General features: G+C 53.0%; 1 protein-coding gene and 1 long non-coding RNA gene across 4 annotated transcripts in view; one reads left to right on the top strand and one right to left on the bottom strand.

Moving 5' to 3' along the window:
• The first annotated feature begins 406 nt into the window (after positions 1-406).
• LOC134426394 (uncharacterized) lies at positions 407-4,988 on the top strand. 2 transcript variants are annotated; one of them, XR_010029973.1, is made up of 4 exons: positions 407-597; positions 793-935; positions 1,065-1,347; positions 4,804-4,988. It is a non-coding gene; the product is annotated as an uncharacterized LOC134426394 (long non-coding RNA). The 2 variants fall into 2 exon arrangements; XR_010029972.1 differs by having other exon boundaries at positions 408-706.
• A 6,650-nt stretch (positions 4,989-11,638) lies between these two features.
• MAP2K3 (mitogen-activated protein kinase kinase 3) overlaps positions 11,639-17,762 on the bottom strand; it is a 30,617-nt gene continuing 24,493 nt past the window's right edge. For both annotated transcript variants that reach the window (XM_063171694.1, XM_063171693.1), the window contains exons 10-13: positions 17,527-17,604; positions 15,423-15,562; positions 14,708-14,753; positions 11,639-14,288 (exon numbers count right to left, since the gene is read on the bottom strand). In XM_063171694.1, coding sequence (XP_063027764.1) covers positions 14,205-14,288; positions 14,708-14,753; positions 15,423-15,562; positions 17,527-17,604 — 348 coding nt within the window. In that variant the 3' untranslated portion in view covers positions 11,639-14,204. The remainder of the gene's footprint in view (positions 14,289-14,707; positions 14,754-15,422; positions 15,563-17,526; positions 17,605-17,762) is intronic.

Raw genomic sequence — 17,762 nt, 5'->3', positions numbered from 1 at the left:
CCTTCTGGAACATAAAGTCAGATCTTTGTCTCTTCCTTCATCCTAAGACCCCTGTGAACACGGTCACAGAAGAAAAAATAGAGTTTGCAGGGGGATTTCTTACAGAAGAAGATTTGCAGATAATTTATCTGCAAATCAAGTGGCACCAAGGAGATGCAGGAACTCTTGGATGAAGCCTTTCTTCCACCTTGAAGGTTTGGCTTTGCCAGCCAGACCCCACCTGGATGGCTCAGGACTTTCCTCCCGTCTCCAGAGCCAGCCTTCATCCTCAGCCTCATCCTCCAGCCCCATCTGCAGCCTCCTTGGAGACACTTGGGCCGTGCCTCAGCAGCGGGGCCGGAGCAGCTGCGAGCACAGCATGCAGGGCTGGGGCCAGCAGCAGAGCTTGCCAAGAGATCCGAGGCAGGGCTGCTGGTGGGGAGCTGCCCTTTGCTTCGTGCCTCCCTTCCGACTGCCTGGCGAGCTCAGCCAAACACCATTAAAGGTTTATCCACACGCTGATCGACTTATCTGCCTCCAGAGCCGGAGCCAGAGCGGTCTCCAAGGGGAGAGGTGGTGGATGTGGCACCATCTTCCAAAGCAACAGAGGATGAGCAGGTGCTCCGAGAGATTGGCCAGGACACTCTGGGAAGAAATGGTGATGCCTTCAAAGTGGAGAACGGGTTGATAAGGGGGGAATGGGGAGAGACATTTCAGCTCCTACTGGGTAATTATCACCCGTGGAAAGCTGAGGAGTTAGCTGGTGGGAGGGAAATTACAACCTATCATAAAACCAATCTCTCCCAAATCCAGTCTCTTCAGCGCTCAGGAGTGTTTGGTCTGGTTCCAAGGCTTCTGGAGGAGTTTGAGAGGTCCCTCGACAGAGCTGCAGCCCTCTGCAAGGCAGACACCACATCCCTTTTGTTCGGAGGAGCGCGGAAACGGGAACGCGTCAGGTGAGGGGCTGCAGGAAAACAAACGGCTCCATTCAGGAGAACCAGTGCTGGGGAGAGGAGAAAGGGACTTAATTACAGTGAGTCCCTTTACAGCAAAACTGCCAGGTGCTAAAAGACTTTTTAATTTAGCAGAGAAAGGCAGATCAACGCCAAGCATCTGGAAGCCGAAGACTGAGAAAACCCAATTAAAAATCAGGCAATGCTGCGAGTGGAGCAAGCCATGAAGTGATGGATTATTCATTCCACGATGTCTTCAACACAAGAGAGGGGCAGAACGATCGATCCTTCCAGGACTTCCACACTGTTGGTTGATGATGAACACTCCATCCCAACTTTTGGGAGAGCCAGGCCCTGACTTGGCAAACTGCAAAGTTCCCATGGATGATGGAGGACAATCCACCAGCCCTACTAGGTGAGTTGTTTTATGCTTGGAGGCATTAATAACCCAGAACTAGCAGCCAACTCCATGGAAACCAACTGGTAGTCAGTGACAAGTTCTCCTGTTGCTATAGGAACAGGGCCCAAACAAATAAAAATTACCTATAATTTCTCCTCCCCAAAGTTCTCCCACATTACATCTCCATAGCAACTAATTAGCTCATTATTGATCAGAACCAAACCAGTGGAGGTGAGAACCAAGCCAGTGGACCAGTGGAAGTGCCTGGCTGCCATGGGCAGCTCCATCCTCTCTCGTGGTGAGCTGAGATGAGCCTTAAGATGGTTTATGCTAGGTTTGAGAGGAAAAGCTTGAACAGAGGAGCTGGGGCTCTCAGGGCTGGATTCCTTCATGCCTTCCCCAGGATACCTCTGATACAAATATCACTTGCTCCCTTCTATTTCTAGCTGTCACCTTACACCTCAGGGTTTTATTCCTCGTTGCTCCTTTCCAGTCTCCCCCCGTCTCCTCCAGGCCCAGAGCTGCTCTGTTGGACACCTGCTTGTCTTGGCAATGTTCTCTCATCCTTCTGGCCAGGATAGCTGAGTCTCTTGGCTTGCTGCTACCTCTCCTGGACCAAGCCAGCACACTGCAGGCTCCTTGCAGGAGTCTCTCTTTCCTGATGTACACCCACAAATACAGCCCTGCATCCTCCTCTGGCAGTTCTGTCTTAGATCTCTTCTCTCTCCACCCTGGAAGTGTCCAAAGACAGACTGGATGCAGTTTGGAGCAATGTGGTCCCGTGGAAATTGTCCCAGGGTTGGAACTGAATGATCTGGAAGGTTCCCTCCAACCCAAACCATTCTGGGATTCTCTGGCCCAAGGAGATTGGGTGCATTAAACCCCAGACAGCAAGGAGGCAAATTAGCCACAGCTCGATGGGAAAAACTGCTGTAACACCCAAACCAAGGGGAACAGGGCTGTGCCAGGCCAGGGAGAGCCCAGGCAGAGCAGGAGCACCGAGCCTCTGCCCTGAGCCTGCAAACACAGAGCAAGGTGGTCTCATGCAATGGCAGCCCCACATCACAGCACTACAGGGGTGGGGTTGGGTTGTGGACCAAGGACTGATCTCCTCCTGCCCTGGGCCCTGGGGTCAGCAGGAATGGGGCACTGGAATGGGGCACTGGAATGGGGCACACATGTCCCTCCAGCATCTCAGGAGAGAGGTTGAGTCACGGTGGAGGATTTTGTTTCCATCCCAGTTTGGGGGGAAATTCCTGCTGTCTCAGATTATCCAAGGCCTTCCCTGCCATGCCCAAGCCCCAGGCAAGGACCAAGGGATGGAGGAGAGGCTGCTGCTTGCTCTGCCCCTCCTGTTTGGTACCCCCAAAATCACACACACCACGAACACCCCGTGGAGCACTGGCTGGCAGAGGGGCACCTGGAGCAGGGGGCTCTGTAAGGAACATTCCCCCATCCCAGGGGCTGCACTTCCAGCTGAATTCATGCAAATCACACATGAATCTCTGTAATTAATTGCTGCCACCTGCCACCACACACGTGGCAGATGTGCAGAGTGCTGAGCACATCCCTGCACAGAGTCCAGGCAGGGCAGGGTGAGGCCAGGCTGGGTACCAGGAGTGCTGGGGGATGCTGCATTTGCTCCAACCTGCAGCAAGGTGGAAGGTTTTGCCAAGAAATTGCCTTTTTTTAACCAAAACAAACACAACCTGCAGGGTTCAGCCCCCACTGGGACGTTCAGTTAATTCACCCATCCCCAAAATGTGGCTGACCCCAGAGTGGGCAGAGCCTGGCTGCTGTGTCACCTCCCTGGTGGCACATGAGGACCAAGTGGCATCACACCAGCCCCTGTCTCCCCTCCCTCCTCCACCAACCCCATTTCCACCTCTCCATGGGAATCTGATTATCAGCAAGATCTCCGCCACCGTCAGATGTGATCAAAACCACAATTCAATTAAATGAGATTGGATTGAAAGCAGAGGGTTGGGAGGAGACAGGCACAAGCACCCAGAGTGGGATGGGATGCCCCAGGAAAGGAGGCTGGGGTCTGTGGGATCTGCAGGATGGTCACCCCAGGTGAAGGAGAAGCCAGGATGCAGCTCTGACCCTGGGATGAACCCCATCCTTTGGGGGCAGGAGCCTTTGCCAAGTCACTCACCCTCCTCCTGAAGGATCCTGGAGAGAGTAAGGTGAGCCCAACCTCCTGAAGACGCTTTTAATTCTTTCTCATCTCCTGAAATCAAATAAAATACCAAATGAGAAACTTTGTCATCTGAGCAAGAGAAGAGGGGGGAAAAAAAAAAAAACACCCAGCCTGGAGATGAAAGGGAATTGTAGATGGGTATTTCATCTCTTGCTCTTGTAGGGAACGTGAACATTAAAAAAAAGGGAGAAACAAACAAAAAATCCCAGACACGGTTAATGAGCTTTGCATTTAAATGTGCCACCAATGTCACTGCGCAGACAGCTCCTCCAAGGCCCCACGTTCCTGCTCACCCCAGACAACGGGTCGGAGCAAACACTGGGTGAGATTAAATTCCACTGGTGTTTGGTAAATAAAACATGCATTTGGAGAAATCAGGGAAAAGTTTGTTAAATATTTTAGTACATCTGGTCTCCCCACCCGTACGCGGCCTTACAAAATGTTTTGCATATTTATTTTAGCATGCACTAGATTTATTTAAAAATAGCATCACCAGCACTGGAAACAGCCCACTTGCTTTTCATCTAGATCTTTGCATTGAATCAATGAATCCAAAATTAAACAAGGTTGGGTGAACTAAATCTATAAAAGGACCTATTTGCTGATCAATACAGGAATGGATGCCTGGGATCTCTTTGCTGGGTGAAATATGAGGACTTACAAGAGAGAAATTGCTTTTGTTATTATATTTTTTAAAAAATTCAGATTTAATCTCCCCACATAAAAAAATTATTTATCGGAGAGATGCTCGGTCCTAAATAATTCATGCTGGTTGTATAGTACCCAGAAGACAGAAGACTCCTGTCTTCCATTCCTAATGAGAGGGGAAAAACACCTCAAATACTTTTCTTGGATTCACTTTCATCACTGCAGGGAGATTAAATTCTACTTGGCTTCCAGAGGGTGTCCTGCCCCAGGGGAGCAGAGCCCCCCAGATCACAGAGAAATCACTACGTGCTCTGTATGGAAGGAGAAGAGCTTCAGACTCATCTGGAGGCCAAATTTTAGCTACCAGTAAGAGACACCTGGCTCAGGTGTTTAAGGTATGACTTTGGTGACCAAGGAGCCAGGACAAAGAAGGGTCTCTTGAGGAAGACATCTCAATATAAATAATACAATTTTTAATATTATAAATAAATAAATAAATATATATATATATATATATATATAATATTTATATATATACATATACAGTCCATAATATAAATTCATATATATATATATATATATATACAGTCCATAATATAAATTCATCCTCTCCAAAACAGGGTGAAGCCACCCTGGGGCACGGAGCCCCCAGTAAAGCAGAACTGGAAGAAGAACAAAGTCAACCCAGGCCACCCCAGCTGAAGTATGTGGGAAACACAAGCTGTAACTGCAGTGGAAGTTTCCCCTGGCCAAAAACAGGAACAGAATTTGGGCTGAAGTGCGTGGATTTGCAGAAAAACAAAAAACAAAACAAAAAAAAAAAAAAAAAAAAAAGAAAAGAAAAAAAAAGAAAAAAGAAGAAAAAAGAAAAAAAAAAGAAAAAAGAAAAAAGAAAAAAGGGAAAAAAGAAGAAAAAAAAATCGCATTGGCCTTTTAGCCCATCTTGGGCACAAAATTTGGGGCTGGCTTTGGGAAGTGCCTTGCATGGCTGTCTGCTCAGCCAAGTCCTTTTCTCCTAAGCCTGCTGCAGGAATTGATCCACAAAGGGTTGTACCTGCTCTGCTCTGAATAAATCTGCATATCAGCCTCTTCCATGAATGAAAAATGCATGCACCAGTAAATCTGAGGTGAAATAGAAATAACACATCTGTTGTCAGCAGCCTTTTCCCTTTTCCCCCCTGCTTTTCTCTTCCACAAGTTTCATCAAGGAGAGACACACCAGCCGAGATAAAGCTGACACCACCGGCTCACCAATTGTTCCCGACGCTTCCCCGTTGCTGTGACGATGGAGAGCTGCAGGAACGCCCGGGTAAAATCCCCTCCCTGGGCTAATCCTGGGAGAAAACAGAGCAGGAAGGGAGGGTGAAGTCACCTCCCCGGGTAATCCTGGGAGAAAACACGAGGAGGCTGCGAGGCCATGGCAGGGAATGTCCCCAGGCTGTGGTGACACAGGGGTGTCCCACCTGAGAGGTGCCAGCCATGGATTTGGGTTCAATGGGCTTCCTCTGAATGAGAAATGAGAAACAGCTGCCCCTGGCCAGGCACATTGTGAATCCCAGGGACAAAACTCAATGAACAGCCCCAGTTTCACCTTCACCTTCATCCACCTGCACCATCCAGCCCTTCCCCAGATCAGGAGCTGGCAACCCCCAAATGGGTTTGGGCTCGTTGCACTCAGGACATTTTCACCCTCACTGGAAGAGCTCCGTGGTGGGAAGGTGCAGAGGGACCCTATGTTTGATCCCCACTCAGCTCAGATGATTTCAGCCCTCACTTCAGCAGGGCAAGGCTCCCAGCAGCCTTGAGCAGGTGGGACAGTGACAATGGCAGTGCCAATGTCCCCGTGCTGTCCCCTCCCTGTCACTGCCTGGCCCACACTCGGGCTGGCAGCTTGCAGCACGCTGCAACAAAAGAAAAAAAATTATTGGCCTTTTAGCCCATCTTGGGCACAAAATTTGGGTCTGGCTGGGACAGTGACAATGGCAGTGCCAATGTCCCCGTGCTGTCCCCTCCCTGGCCCACACTCGGGCTGGCAGCTTGCAGCACGCTGCAAAGAGGCAACAGCTGCTTCCCGCTGGCCCAGATCGAAGATTTTAATTAAGGAGAAGATTTGGGGGAATAAAGGGGAAGATCTCTCTCAGAGCTGTAATTAAAGCAGCTCAGGGTGGGGCAGGGTGATGACAAAGGACACGTTCTGCTGCTGCTGGGGCTCAGGGAGGGCAGAGCCCCCATCATCAACAGCCCTCCTCCCCGAGGGGAAGCATCCCCCAAATGCAGCTCACAGAGGCTGCTCTGCACCCCAAAAACAACCTTCCAGTCTTGGCTGAGGTGCCCACCGGGCAATCTCCAGCCTGCAGCAAACCCAAATTCCTGTGGATCCCACTCTGAGTTATGGCGAAGGAGAGGGAGAGGCTGGAGGGTCCTCACAGCTGAAGGCCCTGACCCCTTGAGCTAAAAGGGGCCAGGTCAGAGCCCAGGAAAGATTTGGGAAGTGGGGTGCAGTCAGCAGAACCCCCAGATCACTTTTGGGCTGTTCGGAGAGGTTCTGAAAAGAGGCACGGAGTAAGTTTAAAAAAAAACCACAACCCCTATGGAAAACAGCGGGGTGAGAAGATTTCTCACTGCCTGAGGAATCCCAGTGCCACCCCTGCCCCTCGCACCAGCACCTCCCCATCCCTCCTGCCTTACCCCAGGCTCCCAAAATTCCACCAACAATGCTGCCCACCCACTCCTGCGGGTCCATGCCGTGCCCAGAGTGAGCCGAGCCAGCCCGGATCGATCCCCGGCAGCTGCTGGGTGTTTACAGAGCCACTGCGAGCCCTGAGCATCATCCCTGGGGCAGCACAGGAACCGAGCACCTCCTGCCGCAGCCAGGGCTCCCCAGTCCGTAGGCACGTCCTGGAGGATGCTCGGGATCATCCATCCATCGGCTCCGGCTCGGAACGGGACCTGTGGCAGGAGTGATGCTCTGCAGAGCCCGAGCAGAGGGTCGGCATGACCTGGGAAACGCTAATTTAATCACTAATTAATTAACTGAGCGGAGCACTGGTGCTCAGAGCAGCCGCACACCACTCGTGGCAGCTTCGGACCCGAGCCGGAGCTTTTGTCGGAAACCTCGGGGTTTATTTATGAAATCCCAGCTTCAATCAGGAGTGTGTCCCTCCAGGAGAAACAAGCAGCCCTGAGCGGGGAATGACACTGAGGAAAACACAGCTGATATCAAGGTGGCAGCTTTTCTCATCAAGGTTTGTGCCTCCTGCTCCACCCGAGATGCAAATCAGGTGCAAAAGCCACCGAGGCTCCTCTCAGCCCCCTGCCCGTGTGCCCGCAGCTCTGGAGACGCACAGCCTGTTCCAGCTCCGCTTGGCATTTCCACAAAGGTTAACTCAGCGTGAGAGGGGCTCAGCCGCCGCTCCGGGGCTGGAAAAGCTCCGGGAAACCCGCCGGGAACCGGGGCTGCCTGCGGGGCCGGTGACCCCCCCGGTCACCCCGGAGCGCTGCCGTCGAGCTTTGATATTTCCAGGCTTTGGCTGCTGAGGCTTCTCCTCCCACCCCCGCGCTCCCCCAGCAGCGCTCCCGCCTCGGAAAAATCAATAGAGATTCAAGCTGGGAGGGAAGGGTGGATGGAGGTTGGTGTTGCTGGGTGAGAGGGGAGTTTTCACCGTGGTTTGGGGCTCCAGCAGAAATCTCCCCGGCTTTCCAGCACCCTGTTGGTGTTGGTCATGAGAAATCTCCCCAGCTTTCCAGCACCCTGTTGGTGTTGGGCATGAGAAATCTCCCCGGCTTTCCAGCACTCCATTGGTGTTGGTCATGAGAAATCTCCCCGGCTTTCCTGCACCCTGTTGGTGTTGGTCATGTAGAATTCCCAGGGGATGGAGCAGCTGTGCATGGATGGGTGGCACAAGTCACTCCATAAATACACACGTCTGGGTGGCACAACTTACTTCATAAACACACACACACTGGGGCTGAATGGGCAAACCAGGCAGAAAGGGCTCGGAGATGCTTTGTCCAAGCCAGCAGTAAAAACAAAACGTAAAAACAAAATGTAAAAACAAACTTAGATCAACCAGGGATGATCAGTTATCAGGGGGAAAGGCAGGGCACCAACACACCTGGACACCAGTGGTTCAACCAGAGTTTGAGCTCTCCTCACCTCAACACAAGCCACCTACACTTCTGTTTGGAGAGGAGAGTTGGGAGACATCCTCAGCAGCTCCTCATGGGCAGCAAAGGCTTCTGCACCCAAGGCACCTTATTTAAACCCTTCCCTCCCAGCTGGGCTACACTGGTCCCTCTGGGTGCTGGCTGAAATCATTTTAGAGCCTCTGGCTGGGCCAGCAAAGGCTGATCCATATTCCTGAGGCCTCACTGCTATTCTGCAGCTTCAGCTCATTAGTGCTTAGGTGCTACAAGAGCTTTGGAAGTTTCTGGGTGAGGCAGCTATTAGGGGAGGATTGAACACGTCTGGTACAAACCCCTGGCCTGGGTGAACTCGCTAATTTACACTATCGAGCGACAAGGTGCCCACAGGCCACCCGCACCAAAAAAAGCCACCCCTGTCCTAGATACGGGCTCAGCCACCACCTGAAAAAAAAAGAGAAAAAAAAAAAAGAAAGAAAAATTAAGCAAAATAAATAACCCTCAGCCCCAGAAAACTGGCTGCATCATCACACCCCCTGCTAATCCATTAGCCAGCCCTCCTCCGCACACGGCTCTTAGGAACAGCGTGAGCTCCAGCTCAGGAGCTCCTGGAGAGAACCACCACAGAATGGAAGCACAGAAGGGCTTGGGTTGGAAGGGACCTTAAAGATCACCCAGTTCCAGCCCCCTGCCGTGAGCAGGGACACCCTGCACTACCCCAGGTTGCTCCAAGCCCCATGCCACCTGGCCTTGGACACTTCCAGGGATGGGGCAGCCAGAGCTTCTCTGGGCAACCTGTGCCGGAGCCTCACCACCCTCAAAGCCAAGAATTTCTTGTGTTTAAAGCCTTTATTTTCCCCTTTTCAGTTTGAACCCATTACTCCTTGTGCTACAGTTCCTGATGAACCACCCCTGCAAGGGGCCAGTATGACCAGTACAAACACCTGCACTGTACTGGGGGAGCACTTTGGGGTCTGCCCTTTTAGAGGGACTGCTTGAAAGGCTTTAGAAAGGAAAGGCCTCGTAAGATGGCTCCAGCCTGGTCTTAGGCTAAGGAGAAGGGAGCTATGGGGAAGTGACTCAGCTGGAATAGGGGCACAGAGATGAGAGAGATGTGACAGATGTGCTGTGTGACTGTCACAAGTCCACATTACATCCACTTCATGGTGTCTGGTGGTTGGTTGACTTGGGCTTGTTGTGCCTTAAAACCACGTACCCATGTAAGCATGTTGTGCCTTAAAAACCCTGATAACTGCCTTAAGTGCTTAAAAAGGCTGGGTTTTTGGCATTGAAAAGCCCTCCTTCACACCTGCCTGGGGTTTTTGGCAATGGAGAGCCCTCCTTCACACCTGCCTGGGGTTTTTGGCAATGGAGAGCCCTCCTTCACACCTGCCTGGGGTTTTTGGCAATGGAGAGCTCCCCTTCACACCTGCCTGGGGTCCCATGCTCCCAACACATGTTCTCAGCACAGGGCAAGGAGAGCTGTTGGCTCTTCATCTGAGGAGGATTGAGCTGCTACCACCCATGGTCCCATGCCCCCTGCCTGTGCTGGAGGTGCTGAGTTTTCCCATCTCAGCAGCAGGAGCTGTGTCCTTGTCACCCAGGTTTGGGCACTGCCTGTTTGCACCTCGTGACAGTCCCATGGGGGAGTCACCAGGCAGGAATAACCTCTCTTTGCCTCTCTTTGAGACAAATGGGGGGGAAAAAAACACCTTTTCTCCTAATAAGGGAGCTCAAAGTGATGAATTTTCCACTTCTCCTGAAGTTCTTTCCTCGGAGGCACTGATGCATTTTTAATGGTCTCCATGTAGCTATTAAGCTGGTAATTGGAACAGAGCAGACTCCAGCTCCCAGCAGGTCGGGTGCGTCCCCACACCACACAGATGGGTGTTCCTGGGGTCCCTGCTCTCCCCAGCACCGCTGGTCCCCTCCTCGGCCCCATTTCCAGGCAAAGCATCGCCACCAAATCGCGGTGCTTGAGGGACGCAGTGACTCCGGCCTGATCCTGCCTGGCTGACAGGGAGAACACTTGGGAAGGGAGCTGTTCCTCACTCGCAGTCCCCTCCAAACCCGCAGCTCCATCCCCTATGGGCACCCCTGCCCTAATCCCGGCCGAGGGAGGGATGGGAAGGGCTGAGAGGGGAGCTTGGGATGGAAACGGGGGCTACGCCGGGTCCTGCCGCCGGTGGGGGCTCATCCCAGCGGATCCGGGCTCATCCCACTGTGTCCCGGTGAATGTTCGTTCCCGTGGATCCACGCTCATCCCGCGGGGTCCCGGTGAATGCTCATCCTCATGGATCCAGGTTCATCCCTGCGGATCCACGCTCATCCCGCGAGGTCCCGGTGGATGCTCATCCTCGTGGGTGGAGGCTCATCCCATCAAGCCCAGTCACCCCGTGGCTCCAGGCTCATCCCACGGGGTCCCGGTGGTTGTTCCTCCTCGTGGGGCTGGCTCGTCCCGGCTGTCCCGGTGGATGTTGACCCTCGTGGGTCCAGGCTCATCCTGCCGTGTCCTGGTGAATGTTCATCCCTGTGGATCCACGCTCATCCAGCTCTGTCCCGGTGGATGTTCACCCCGCGGATCCAGGCTCATCCAGCTCAGTCCCGCTCGGTCCCGCCGTGTCCCGGTTAATGTTCACCCCCGTGGCTCCAGGCTCATCCCACCAGGTCCCGGTCACCCCGTGGGTCCCGGCTCATCCCGCCGTGTCCCGGTGGATGTTCATCCCCGTGGGTCCCGGCTCATCCCGGCTGTCCCTGTGGATGTTCACCCCGCGGATCCAGGCTCATCCCGCCGTGTCCCGGTTAATGTTCACCCCCGTGGCTCCAGGCTCATCCCACCAGGTCCCGGTCACCCCGTGGGTCCCGGCTCATCCCGCTCGGTCCCGCCGTGTCCCGGTGGATGTTCATCCCCGTGGGTCCCGGCTCATCCCGCTCGGTCCCGCCGGGTCCCGGCGCCGGGCGCTGCCTCCCCCTCGCGGCCGCGAGCAGCGCCTGCTGCCCCGGGACCCTCGACTCGAGGGGATCCCCGATCCACGGTGAGCCTCCCCCTGCCCCAGAACCCCACAGCCTCCCCCTCCTGCCCGGCCCCAGGGATGCTGAGTTGGGGTTCCCGTGCTCTGCAAGCCCTCCCCAGCCCCTCCTGCACCCCCAGGCCCAGGGAGCTGCTCCAGGGATCCCATCCCAAGGGTCACAGCTTGTACAATCCCCAAATTAGCAGCAGCATCACTCCGCACTATAGGGAGAAAGCAGGATTCCCCTCCAAGCTGCTGCCCCAAACGCCCCCAGCCCTCAAACAGCAAGAGGAGACAAGAATCAGGTTTGAGGGTGAATTTTATTGGAAATAAGGATGGGGGTTGAGGAGTACAGACCATTCCCAAAAATACAAGGGGAGAGGGGCTTCCCATGTGAGTCAAAATCCTCGCCCACCTTAAAGCCAAGCTGGTTCTCCCCAGGAACTGCCACTGCAGAGGGAATGAGGTGGGACAGGGGAGCAGGGAGGTGGAAAGGACACGGGATTTGGACAGGTAAACCTGTGTAGAATGAAGCAGAGGAGATGGCACAGGGAGGTGTGGTGTGTTGGCCTCCTCAGCAAAGCCTCAGCTCATCCACACGGGCCCAAGCCCACCCCAGAGCCATCTCCCCTGTTTGAATGGGCAGATGCTCCCTTATCCCAAAATACAGAAATCAGGACTCTCTCCAGGAGGAGAAATGCAGAAAAAAAAAAATAAAAAGCATGCAAAAAAAAATTTTTACAAAAATGAACGCCATTCCCCAAAGCACCAAAAAACAGTGAGCTAAAGGAAGGGGAAAGGAATTTAAACAGAGAAAGGAGAAAACCCAAAAGCTCAACTCAAAACAAAAATAATCCAAAGTAACCAACTATGAAAAAAAATTACAGTTGTACATCTCGGCAGCAAAGCTGTCAAACCAAGCAGGTACAGGTGAGTGTCGGGTGGTTTGCAGAGCAGGATGAGGAGGAGGGAGACATGGAGAACATCAATCACGTCCTTATTTTCCATCCAGAGGTGGGCTGGGGGGTCAGGGTTGAAGTGAAGCTGCACAGGGTTTGTGCAGCTCCACCTGGGCTGGGTTCCTCAGGGTTTGTGGACTCAGGGAGGGGGATCAGAGGGATGGCACAGGAAAAGCCTTGGCTGTGTGATGCATCAAGGGCTGAAAACCATTTTCCCCAGAGCAGCTTTCCCAGGTGGGGACAGATGGTGTGGAGCACCCCAGCTCCCAGCCCAGCACAGCATCAAACCCTGGACTGCAGGAGGGGGGATAATGAATTTAAGGGAACATCATTCTTCACTGAGGGGCACCCTGAACACTGGGAATTCACCCTGAAATCCAGACCTCCAGGGCATGAATTTCAGGAATAAGATTTTTAAAAGATTCAGTTAAAAAATAGATGCATTTCTTTAAAAAAGAAAGAAGAAAAGTAATCTTAGGCCAGAGTGTTTTCTAGTGACCCCTTCCCCACCTGCCCAAATTTAGCCAGAAAAATTGTTATGACGCCAGATCTGCTGGCCACATAGACATCCACACATTCATCATTGATTTAAAAATATATAATATATATAGAGCACACATACACACACACAAATATATATTAGAAAAGAAAAAATAATCCTTCAGAAAAACTCAATTATTAAAAAAAAAAAAAGAAAAAAAAATAAACAAAACCAAATTCCACAGCCGGTGCATTTATCCGTGATCATGTACAGTAGAAGCCAGAAACCCCTCCTGCTCCCCTGGCTCCCCTGGCTGGGAGCTGGGGGAAACACATCAGGTTTTCACAGTGGATTTGTCAGCAGAGAGAGAACTGCTCCTCCCTCCTCCCACACAGAAAGGGCTTTAATTTATAGCGAGTTAATCAAACCTAGGAAACACAAAGTCACAAAGTCCATCATATATAGACATCAAATGTACAACAGCCACGGGCCAGTCCCTGGGCTTTGGCTCTCGCTGGCACCCGCAGGGGTTGGGGACAGTTTGGGACACCAGGGGTGTGAGTTCAGCCTCTGGAACGGTGTCACAGTGCGAGGTCTGACAGCAGCTCCAGGCTGGACAGCAGATGGAGCAGAGACTTCCCAGGAGCCAGGCAGGGTGGGATGGAGGCAGCCAGGGCTGAGGAAGGCGCTGCCCAGGGCAGGGATGTGACCTGCCAGCCCACAGGGAGGACAGGCAGCTGCTGTGTCTGCATCCCCTTGTGCCCACCAGGGAAGGGATGGATGCTGGGTGAAGCCCCATGCAGCTCATGGAAAAATGCCTTTTTCTCCCTCTCCTCAAGAGAGCAGCATTGACTGAGGGAGAGGGATGCCCGAGCTGGTGCTGCCTCAAAGGGTCCTTAAGGTGTTGAGCCAGACATTAAAACATTGAAACATTCCTCTGGTGTGAGCAGCAGCCCAGGGAGCTCCACGAGCCCCTAAAGCTGTATGAGCTCCTGGGGGCACAGAGAGAAGGCAAGTGAGACCAGACTCCAGGGAAGGGGCTTGGGCAGGCAGGAGAGGAGTGGGAGAAGCACAGCAGCACTGGGTCTCTCTGTCTTCCCCTGACAGCAAAGAAACACAACCCCCTGTGCTGTGCTGTGGGTATTGGGGAGGGGAGGTGGCCCCTGGCACCCTCTGCTCCTCTCAGGGACCTCCTGAGCCTTCGGAGTCCTTGGCTTGGCTGGGAAGGTGCTGGCTTCAAAAGGCTCCTCCTGGGGGATTTATTTTCCTCAGGGCAAAGAGAAAAAGAGATTTTGATGGGGCCAGAGATGCCCCCAGGGCGGGGAGGTGGATCTGTGATTTGTGCAAAGCACCCTGAACTGGAGTCCTCGCTGGCTCTCCTGCGGGAAGCCGGGATGGAGGGACTGCAGGGAGCTGGGGGCTGGCAGTTAGGAGTCTTCCCCGAGGATCTCTGTCACAAAGGAGGCCATGTCAGTCTCTTTGGTGTCGTGCAAGGTGAAGAAAGGGTGTTCCTGCCAACGAGATCAAAGAAAACGTCAGCTGACACCACAGACCCCGGGGGGATGTCATACAGCTTCAGGTGGATTCCACTCTCCTCCCCAGACTCCCCCAGACACCATTCTTCAGCTAAGACATGAATTCTGGCATTTCTCAGTTCAGCCCCAGCAGGACACCCCACCTTGGCAGCTGTAGTGCCATCCTTCCAGGTCTAAACTCTCCCAGAGCAGACAGGACAGATGGAGAAAACACCTGGAAACCCCGACCTTAACACCCGTGAAATCAACACACCCTTCCACACCCCTGACACACTACACCCATCCTGCTCCATGCCTGAAAAATCACCCATGTGTTTGTCCCATTTCCCTGCTGGACCACTGAGTTGAGTTTCAAAACTGGGAATAAAGACCAGCAGAAGCAGCTCTGCACTCACCATAAGTTCTAAATAGTTCATTCGCTCAGCTGGGTTCTTCCTTAGGCTGCAAGGAAAAAACAAAGGGACAGAAAGGCTGTGGGATCTTTTGCTGAACATGGTTTGTCATAGGGGATCTCCCTTTCCCATGGGCTGCACCCATCCCTCTCCCTCCTTGCCTGAGCAGGTTTGAACCACCAGCAAAGCAGCCAGGCAGGTAACTGGGGAAGGACAACTCAGTGTTTTGCCACAAAAAGCACAAGCCAAGCAGCTCTGCAGTTTGCCCCACACAAGAGAACAACTGGGAAGGGGAGGATATGGTTTCCCAGCACCTGCAGGGGGAGCTTGCCCTTGCCTGGCAGCTCCAGGGAGCAGGGGACACCCTGAGGGAGCAGCATCCCACAGAACCACAAAGCAGCTTTCACCCACAGGCTGCCAGGGGGTGCTTCTGGTTTCGCTGCCACTTTGCCAGAAAACACCAACATTTCAGCAGCAGCGACAGGAAAAGGGGAAGAGAAACCTCTGCACCTTCCAGCCAGCCTGGGTGAGTCAGGCTGAGAGCAAAACCAGTTAGGGCAGCGCTTCCTGCCATGCTGAGCACCAGGTATACAGCGAGGATGGGAGAAATGGGCTAACAAAGGACAGCCAAGCCAGCCCCACATCCACTGCAACCCCCACAAATCAGGGCTGCCCTCAGGCAGCCTGGGAGAGCCAGCAGTCCCTGCTGGAGCCTCACCACTGTGCTGTGAAGTCCACGAACTCCTTGGAGAAGCGTTCAGGGGGCAGCTGGGGCGAGGGCTCCTCCACCACCTGCTTGAGCTGCTGGAAGGGCGTCCCCCAGGACTCGTACGGGAAGCGGAGAATGGCCAGCTCGATCTGGGGGCAAGGCAGGGACACGTGAGACACACACCAGGAACAACCCCAGGATGCCCAGACAGCTCAGATCCAAAGGAAAACCCTCTTTCCTCAACGTGAGACACACACCAGGAACAACCCCACAATGTTCAGATTCAAAGGAAAACCCTCTTTCCTTAACATGAGACACACACCAGGCACAACCCCATGATGTTCAGATCCAAAAGAAAACCCTCTTTCCTCAATGTGAGACACACACCAGGTACAGCCCCACCATGCACAGATTCAAAGGAAAACTCTCTTTCCTTACAAACCATTTTCAATTTGGGTCATACCACCTTTTTTTTTTCTTATCTTTTTTTTTTAAATACAAAGACCCAGAGGCCAAAAGTACTTCCTTTTGAGGTTGGTTCAGCATATTAATGCATTTACAGGAAGTCACAAAAGATATGTAAAATGGGATTATTTAAAAAGATAATAATAACAGCACACAGCTTCTGAACTGGTTTCCAAAGTGCTCTGCTGGCCCTAAGGCAGCCCAAGGCTGGCACTGCATGAGCTAGACACACAAAAAATCCACAAACCCAAGAAAAATTAAGTGCTAGAACATAATTTTACCAAAACCACCTCAATTACTGGGTTCTTCCTGCAAGTCACCTCTGCTCCATCCCTCATTTAAGCAGGAAAAAGTCTGTCACAGCTCTTGGGTAGTGTCCTCATGCCAAGGATCAGGTCCTGTCTCAGAATGGGCAACAGAACCTTGAGACCTGCCTGGCAGGCTGTGATGGGATGGGAGGAATAACAAACCTGAAAGGACAGAGCCCAGTGTCCCTCCCTGCCTCTGGGTCGGGTCAGGGGAACTCAGTTCCTGCTGCTCCAAAACTGAATGAAGCCACCAGCCCAGGAAGGCCTGGAACAGCCCTGCAACTCAATGGCCCACAAACTGTCTGGTCTGAAATCAATCCAAGTCCTTCATAAAGAAAATAAACCTAAAAAGCCCCAGGAAGCCAGCCCAGGAGGAAGACACAAGGAGGAACCAAACACTCAGGGGCTCCATTCAGCTGCAGGCTGGCCAGCTTCCAGCAAGGTGTCCTCTCCCTTCCAGCTCTGGAAAGGTTTGGATATTCCATCACTCAGAGGCTCCCATCCCACAGCTTCCTGCAGCTCAGATGACATTCCTGATGACATTTCCAGCCAGCCAGACCAGCTCTGCACTGGCATGGGGACACCAGGGAGAGCAGCCTGAGTTTGGCTTGAGTTTGGATGAGACCACGCTGGAATATTTGCCAAGACACAGCATGCACAAACACAGGGATGCAGCCCCCAAAACAAAAGCCTAAGAGGGCACAGGGAAAGTTCCTGAAAATAATCTGCCCTCAGAGAGAGTCTCCTGGAAAGCAGGAGCTGTTTCCCAGGCAGCATCCCCTGGAGCCAGCAGCTGGGATTTCCTCTGTCCACTGGCGCCAGAGGATCTCAGCTGCTTTCTGCAAGGTCTGCTTCTTGCAGGAGGCAGATAAACCATCCCAAGCAGCTGCAGTTTTGGAACTGAAAGCGTTTCCCCTTCCTGTTGGCTGCTGTGAGCTACCCCGCAGGCAGGATTTGCTGCAAACCACACACAGCAGCTCTCAGTGCAGCAGGACCGGGATCCCCTGACAGGCTCTGCTGACTTGGAGGGTGAAGCAGGAAGGCTGAGCCCCAACTGCAGCAAACCCTGCTCCACTGACCACCCCTCAGCAGGCAGGGAGCTGCTGGGCAATTAAAATCCAGACTCTTGGATACTCAGCATGGATAGTCATTGTCATCCTGGTATTGTCTGCTGGGAGCCTGAATTCCCTGGGTAATTAACCTCATTGTCCATGCTCAAATTGAGCCCTGCTTGATGGCACCCACCCAGCTGCCAGTGCTCCCAGCAGGGCACAGCCCCACCTGCCCAAAGCCATCCCAACCCCAGGGCTGCAGGTCCAGATCCCAGCCCTTGGTGCTACCATTGTGATGCCAAGGCTCCAGACATCTGACTTCACGTTGTAGCCCTTCTGGTTCAGCTCAGGGTTTATTCTTTCTGGCTGTAACAGCAAAATGGGAGATGTTACCACTCCTGATTTCCCAGTGCAAGCTCCACAGAGCACATCTCAGTCTCCAAAAGCCAGGCTGGGTGGATTTCCCTGGCTCATGTCCCCATGGAGGCAGGGTCTGAGGTTGAATCCAGCTCTGATGAAAGCCA

Source organism: Melospiza melodia, chromosome 18, assembly GCF_035770615.1.
Source record: "Melospiza melodia melodia isolate bMelMel2 chromosome 18, bMelMel2.pri, whole genome shotgun sequence".
Lineage (NCBI taxonomy): Eukaryota > Metazoa > Chordata > Aves > Passeriformes > Passerellidae > Melospiza > Melospiza melodia.
Note: the sequence above shows the minus strand (reverse complement) of the source record. Positions and strands in the feature narration are given on the sequence as shown.